This window comes from Physeter macrocephalus, chromosome 20 (assembly GCF_002837175.3).
Source record: "Physeter macrocephalus isolate SW-GA chromosome 20, ASM283717v5, whole genome shotgun sequence".
In the NCBI taxonomy this organism is placed as follows: domain Eukaryota; kingdom Metazoa; phylum Chordata; class Mammalia; order Artiodactyla; family Physeteridae; genus Physeter; species Physeter macrocephalus.
In genome coordinates, this window is record NC_041233.1 from 102,957,656 (window position 1) to 102,965,962 (window position 8,307).

At 38.3% G+C, this 8,307-nt stretch overlaps 1 protein-coding gene across 1 annotated transcript in view; it reads right to left on the bottom strand.

Moving 5' to 3' along the window:
• MTMR7 (myotubularin related protein 7) overlaps positions 1-8,307 on the bottom strand; it is a 109,463-nt gene that overhangs the window by 60,257 nt on the left and 40,899 nt on the right. Inside the window, exon 4 of the mRNA XM_007109907.4 lies at positions 7,070-7,227. Coding sequence (XP_007109969.1) covers positions 7,070-7,227 — 158 coding nt within the window. The remainder of the gene's footprint in view (positions 1-7,069; positions 7,228-8,307) is intronic.

The following is an 8,307-nucleotide window of genomic DNA, read 5'->3' on the forward strand; positions in this document are numbered from 1 at the left end:
GGAAGATCCCACATGCCGCGGAGCGGCTGGGCCCGTGAGCCATGGCCGCTGAGCCTGCGCGTCCGGAGCCTGTGCTCCGCAACGGGAGAGGCCACGGCAGTGAGAGGCCCGCGTACCGCAAAAAAAAAAAAAAAAAAACAGTTGAAAAAACTGTGGAATATATTTAAATGTTTGCACTTGAAACACTTGAACTTTTAAAAACTACATAAATGTCATAATTGTACTGTTCATACAGTATTTACAGGATTCATTAAAAAATATCCATTCATAGTACATGGCACCCTGTTCATGAGGGGCCAGTTGAGGGATGTGTGATGACAGACTTCTTTCAGTTGTGCCAGGGTATCTCTGCCTTCATGCATCACCTTTTATGCTTGTGAGGCCAGGCCCAACAGCTATCCCCAGCAAGATCAAGGATTTGGTTTTCTTGCTCTGGCCTTGCCACATTGAGGGAAGCAACTAGGCCAGCGCTATCCAACAGAAATGCAGTGTAAGCCACATATGTCATGTAAAATGTCCTTGTAGCCACATTAAAATTGTAAAAAGAAAGTGAAATTAATTTTCACAAAATATTTTATTTAGCCAGTATACCCAAAATACCATTCAACATATACGGAATACAAAACCTATTAATATTTTATACATTTTGCTTTGTACTGTCTTTGAAATTCCATGTGTATTTCTCACCAAACAGCACATCCTAGTTCAGACCAGCCACATTTTAAGCACTCGATAGCCGCGTGCGGCTGGGTGCTACCTACTGGACGGTGCAGATCAAAGCATTTCTGGTGATAATAAATCGTGGCTGATACTCAGTGAACCCTTGTTTCATCCCAGATTCTGTTCTGATTAAACGTCCTGACCCATCTAGTAAGCATCATGACAGGTCTCCTCGCACAGAGGAGAAATCTGAGGCAAAGGGATGTTTTGCAGCGTCCCCAGGGTCACACAGCTAGGAGGTAGGGAGTCTGGCTTCCACCACCACGCACTCTGCCCCCACCAAGGCAGACCCTTCTCTCTTTTCCCCAGACGGGCCGCTTTTGTATATTTTCTTTCCAACCATCCCCCTAATCTTTTTTTTTCAACAGAATTCTTTCTCCTTACGGTTTTCTTAGATCACCCCATTTTTTCCTTCATCTGTCAATGGCGTTCAGCATGGACACTTTAATGCTCCTAAACGTGTGTCTGGAGGCCCAACAAAGCATCTCACCACCAGCAAAAGGCCGCAATAATACACAGGCAACCTAAGGTCAAAACTCAAGTTTCCAGCTTCTTTTGATTACTACTGAAATGACTCATCTACATGGATGATAAGGGTCATATTTTAAGTACCAGACTTTTGAATTAGACATGCACTCTGTCTTGTAAAAAAGAAGCGAGAAGACTGGGGTTTATCAGTGAGATAAGCTATGTCTATTTCAGTCTCTCTCGATGTCATATTTCTAAATTTGAAAATTGAGCATACTGAGATTTCAACAAAGAAAATGCACACATACAGGTACATGCACACTCACACACACAGCACAGACACTTCCAGTAAAAACGGCTTCTTGTCATCTTAGCAAATTGAGCAGACAGCATATAAAATTGACATCCTGTTCTGGGAACGGTCGGCTCGACACTGACATATGTTTTCCATCTCTAAGTACCATTTTCATGACTCAGGCTTCTGATATCATAATGTTAACCACAAATACAATTTGTTTAAGATGCCAAAAGAATCTCTTGAGAAAGCCTCAGTTCCTTCAGTGAAAGAAGAGCTAAGGAAGATGGGGTAATAATGGAAGTAAAATTCCATTTGCTAAATGCCTACAAATAGGTTTAAAGGTAGAAGAAGAAAACCATTCTATGACTACTGATAGTTTTCTATGTATGGGCTCATTCTTGCTGTCATTGGGAAGAGGTGAGGAAACTGCACATAAATTAATGAAAGAATAACTTGTCACCGACATTAAGAAGATCACTCTTGAATTGGGAGACATCAGAATGGGTTGCCACTGAAATAATGAAATTTTCTCTTTCAGTTATTTTTAAGGAAAAGGGTGATCAACCATACTTTTGGCCCAATCTACCTAAAATTCTACACGCGGGCAGAGAAACACATTTTTGTCAGTCAAAGCTCAGTCTTGTTAATGTGGGCAAGCTTCTTACCCAGAGGCCAGCCCAGGAGAAGCCCTCAGCTAAGAACTGCCTACTCGGAGAAATTAAAAAACACCATTAACAAAGATATAAATTTTACTGAATATTTCCCATTCATAATGTTTTGTTCCCCTCATCTCCATCTCTTGCAAAATACATAGCAGAATGTTTAGTAATCAACATTATTAAGATAAGTAAGGTAGGTAAATTAAAACCAACAACAACCAAAGTAGGGCTTTGAGAAATCTCTGGTCTTTACAGAATCTGAACTGACAGAAAATACTTGTGTGCTTTGGGAAGGCCAAATCCCTGATTTTCCACCCACTCTTAAAACAAACACGTTAAATACTCCACTGGCTTTTCACATCGCAAAGTCTAGGCCATCACATCCAACATAAAATGCCTTTTGCTGCTTGTGGCCTGGCACCTTCAACAGGGGATGCATTGAAGGCTTCGCCCCTCGGGGCCTCATGACTAGGAGGGCACAAGAGCCCCTCCAACAAGAAGCAAACCCTCAGCGTGCCTTTGGACGGGGGGAGTAAACTGAATGTGCACCTCTAATTAAAAAAATTTTCAGAAAAGCTTATGTGGAAATCTTTCTAGCACTTACTCTATTTACCTACCTAAATCATATAATCACTAAACAAGGGCAGACTTCTATTTAGAAAGAAAAATGGCAATTGCTCAAATACTACATTAAACTAAGAATGAGTAGCATTTTGTCTATGGTTCTAAGAAGGCCAAGTCAGTGTTTCAGGACTAAGTAGAGGGCATGAGCTCCACCCAAGCACAGAGACACACAGATGGGACTGACTTTATCTTATTTTAGCATCATTGTTCAGCGCACGCCTTAACACAGGGAAGCATGTGTGGCTGCAATCGATTCGATACCCAGTGCTCTCATCAACTCTTTCCCGCTCAGATAATCCCACTTTCTACTCCTGGAGAAGATATGGGCCATCAAGTGGAAACTCTTTCAACCTGGAAGCACCAAGCCTACAAATGGCCTTGTCTCGGCATCTAACCTCTGCTCCTTCCTCCCTTAAGAAAGGAAAGGGTGTTCATTCCACCAAATAAGAGAGCCTTCGGGCAGAATAAATCAGTTAGGAAAACAGAAAAAAAACATGGGGGCATTCTCTCTTATTATTGACTAACTGGGAAAAACCAAAGGTAATTTATACTAAAATCAAAAGTACTTTAAAAATCGAAAGGAAACTTCTAACCACCAATGTAAAACCTGAATAATACAATTACATTATTGATTGTTATGCAAATTTTTCAAAAATCGAAAGGAAACACAAACATGAATTAGCATCAGCAGAATGTGAAGGATGAGGAAGGAAAGGGAAAAGTCACCAGCAGTCACTGGAAGAGCACAGAGGTTTTAGAACCCAAAGTAAGGAAAGTTAAATTGCTCTACATACCCTAATGAATTCAGGCAACTGAAAATAAACTTAGTTGAAAAACCATTTAAAGAGGGGTGAGGGGCTTCCCTGGTGGCGCAGTGGTTGCGCGTCCGCCTGCCGATGTGGCAATATCTAGTAAGGCTAAAATCCACACACCCTCTAACTCAGAAATTCTACTCCTAGGTAGAAACTCAAAATGTACTATGAGTCATATATAAGCCAGATAACGGCTTTATTTGAGATGGTAAAACAAAAGAGAGAAATAAAAGTAAAAGAATAAATAAAAGTTTAAACTATGGTGTATTTGTAAAATGGAGTATAATACAACAGCGAAGAATGAGTAAACAAGAGCTATAGATTTCAACAGTTACTAACTTCTTTACATCTTGGACAGTTACTTAATCTGTCTCTGTCTGAGTTTCTCCATTTGAAAGCAGGGATAATAACAACACCTACCACACAGGACTGCTAACATTTGTTAAGCTTCTAGAACATAGCCTGGCATGTGGTAACTATTATACATGTGTTTGTTAAATGAAATGAACCTCACAAATACAACTTGAGTGAAAAGTCAAGTTTCAGTAAGCAACACTCAGCATGATACCGCATAAAATGTAAAAAACGCACGAAAAAATACTACATGCTGCTACTTACAAACGTAGAAACGCTATAAATAGAAAGAAATGACAACACCAAGTTGTAGTCAGTGACCCTGGAGCAGGAAGTGATTTGGAGGGAATATTAAGGAGGTTTAACAGCATTGGCCATGTTTGTTCTTACACAGTATGCAGGTCCCTGCTGTTCATTTCATTACTTTTCAAAGTTTTGTGTATGTTGGAAGAGTGGCATAATAAATAAACAGCTGTTTTAAAATGAAGAATAATCAATGGAAGAAAGCAGTAAGATGTATATTTCCAAAATTATTACAGGCAAATACAAGAAAAAAACTATCTAGCTATAGATATGAAAAGGGGAAAAACGTGACTAGTAAAACCAGAAAGCATAGTATCTAGAACAATGTCATAGATATCAGTTACTGCAAAATCAAAATCTAACCATACCTAATTTGAGAAAAAAACAAAACATTCCACCCTCACAACCCAAAGATAACTACTGTTAGATTATTATTATTTTTAATAATAATTATTATTATTATTTTCCTGCGGCATGCGGGATCTTAGTTCCCTGACCAGGGATTGAACCTGGGCCTCAGCAGTTAAAGCGCCACGTCCTAACCCCTGGACCACCAGGGAATTCCCACTGTTAGATATTTTTTAAAAGGACAAAACATTCATATAGGATCACTGAAAGTAACGGGATAAGTAGAGCTCTACCAGGCAAATTCTGACAAGAAGAAGAAAACAGTAGAAACATAATATTACAAAATAGAATTCAAAGCATTCACAGGAAAAAAGGATATTTTAAGTTGATAAAAAGCACACCAAGCAGATGTCCTAAACCATTAGGTGCTGGACAACATAACTTCAAAAATATATACTGCAAACACTTTAGAAATGTAAGGAGAAAACGTCCAATCAACAATCATAATGGGAAATTTTTACATACCTCTGTCAGAAATCAAGTGAGCAAAGGAACCAAAATAACATAAGAAACTTAATTTAGATGGAGACAGAATTTTATACCCAAATAACAGAGACTATACATTTTTTCCAGACTCAAAACATTGATAAAATTGATAAAATATTGATAATTAATCAAATATTGGGTGTTTTATGAAGACAAAAATCTTCAAAAAATCCCCAAAGTTCAAATCTTACAGGTCACATATACTGCTTGCTATACAAGGGAACAGAAATTAACAACCAAATACTGATCAAAAGCAAAAACATCAATGGCCTGCCTGCTTGAAATCTAAAAAAAAAAAAAAGATTTAAGCCTCTTATGCTTTGTAATTGGTCCTGGGTATTTATCCTTAGAAAATAATTTAAAATATGGGGAAAATCATATGAACAAAGATATTACTCCCAGAACTACTCATATGGCAAAAATTATGAGTAATCTAAATGTCTAATAATAGGGAAATATTTAAGTATATTATGGTACATTCATTTGATGGACTGTTACACAGTCATTTAATTACTGATATGAATACTGTCACAATATAGAAAATCCATAGGGTAAGGTGAAGAAAGTAATCAGGATTCAAAATATGTAGCCAGAAATGGTCAATTAAGAGTGGACAAGATATAAATGGTCGGCATGTATGAAACTACAATTCAAGAGATGAAGGCGTGAAGATTAAATTGAGAAATCACTCATCCCACTACGAAGCTGTCGAAAGATTTTTAAGAAATAAACTCTTTAATGGTGAAGGTACAAAGACTCAAGCATTCTCCTACACAACTGTTGAGAATTTATATAAACTGGTACAATCTTTCTGCAGTTCTTTTTGATAATATGTACAAAAATTTGAGTAAACCTTTTGACATACAAATTCCACCTTTAGGAATCTGTCTTTAAAAAAAAGACTTTTAACATGGGCAAAGGTACAGTTACCAGAATGTTCTCACTATGTTATTTAAAATAGTGAAAAATAATAATAATCTAAATGTCTAAAAATTAGAGATTAGAAAGATAGAATATGATATAGCCATACTATGTCACATTATATAATGTTTTAAAATGATATAAAATATATTTATCGACAGGATAACACTCACAATTTGCTATGTGAAGAAAAGCAAAACACAAGGCATATGCAAGTATGATTCCACTTTCGTTGTATATATTTGAACGGCTCCTCTGCCCTGACGTTTTCCAATTATAAACAATGAAATGCATTACTCATGTAAGAAAAAAGTTATTGGACTATGCAGATGAGAAAAAAATTAAGAGAAAGTTTAAAACCTTCTAGAAGAATGTTAGGGCAATGGGGATGCCGGCTCTTTTCTCTTTTGTAAATTCTCTGCAATGTTCTTATGTACTTTTATTACTGAAAACACCTTAAAAATTAACAGGGAAAGCGACACTGATTTGTAAGCCCAGCCTCAGGGAGAATATGGAATCGGCTCTGCCCCTCCTGCTTCCCTGCGTCGCCCATTCCCTTCTGTAAGTGCAGACATATTTCTCCTCATTTCCCTAGGGAAGGCTCTTGGTGACCTTGTGTACCAATCAAGAGTTCAGTGAGCAAAGAAAGGAGCTCATGCCAAGCTGCCAGCAGAGCCTCTGTGACTCCCCAGCCATCACTCACTGAGCTATAAAAAGACTGGCTGGGAGAAGGGAGGTGCTGGCCCTGAGGCCCACCGCTGGGCCTCTCCGGGTTTCCACTCCCTCATCCGTTAGAGGCGATGTTCTCTGGGGTGACCTTGTTCAAACTTTCTGATTCTAGGTGCAAGTAGGAAACGGAGCCAGCAATAACCAAGGGAGACTTGGGAATCCACACACGTGTACCCACAAAGAGCTACCAAAATTGAAGGAGATCAAACAGAAGTCATGCTAAACTATGTGAAATCATGGTTTCATTTGGATTAAGTATCTGCATTTCACCAAATGCCTCCACTCACTCTGTAATCTCTATTCACATCGCTGAGCTGCCAGTAATTATTAGGGAGGCCCATTCGCTTGTATTCTTCCCTGAGATCGATCAGCATCCAGCCTTGTTCCCTTTCTTCTCTATCCAGCTTGGGGTTGAATGAAAAGCAGTATAACTCCTCATATTTCACTGCAAAAAAAGAAAAGGGGAGAATAAAGCCAAATCAAGCCAAGTCAAAGCCAGAATCAAATTTTCCCAAATGCATTCTGTCTGGGCTGGAGAGGCCAGCCTAGCTCCTCACCCCTCGGGGCTCTCCCAGGGGTACCCTGTCTCTGAGGTGGGTTCACCTACCTCTTCCCAACAATGACAAGACCTCAGGACAACTGAATTCAACTTTGCAAGAACTTCTTTTCTTTCAGGAGCATGGCCTTCCCCATCTTTCTTTTTTTTTTTGAGTTGCTTTTGAAAGCGAATATATTTTCAGACCACATAGAATATGGAGATTAAAAAGTAATTAAGGATATATGTGTACTTACAATAGCTAAGACACAGAAGTAACCTAAGTGTCCATCAACAGATGAATGGATAAAGAAGGTGTGAGATATATATATGTGTGTGTGTATATATATACATAAAATAGAGTATTACTCAGCCATAAGAAAGAATGAAATAGTGCCATTTGCAGCAACATGGATGGACCTAGAGATTGTCATACTGAGTGAAGTAAGTCAGACAAAGACAAATATATGATATCACTTTTATGTGGATTCTAAAAAATAATACAAATTAACTTATTTATAAAACGGAAACAGACTCACAGACATAGAAAACAAACTTATGGTTACCAAAGGCGAAGGGGGGTACAGAAATTAGGAGTATGGGATTAACAGATACACACCACCATATATAAAATAAACAAGAAGGATTTACTGTATAGCACAGGGAACCATATTCAATATCTTGGAATAAGCTATAATGGAAAAGAATCCGAAAAAGAATATATATGCATAACTTTGCTGAACTCCTGAAACCAACACAATACTGTAAATCGACTATAGTTCAATTTTTTAAAAAAAGAAAAAAAAAAGAACATATATATTCCTTAGAAAACCAGAACTCAAATTTGTTTATGTATGTCGAGCTCAAACTTGGGATGGCCTCTCAGAGATACACAGAGGTCAGGCCACTGCCGTGTTCTGATGCTCAAACGGTGTTAAATGACAAAACAGTTGAAAAGGGCTTCCCTGGTGGCGCAGTGGTTGAGAGTCC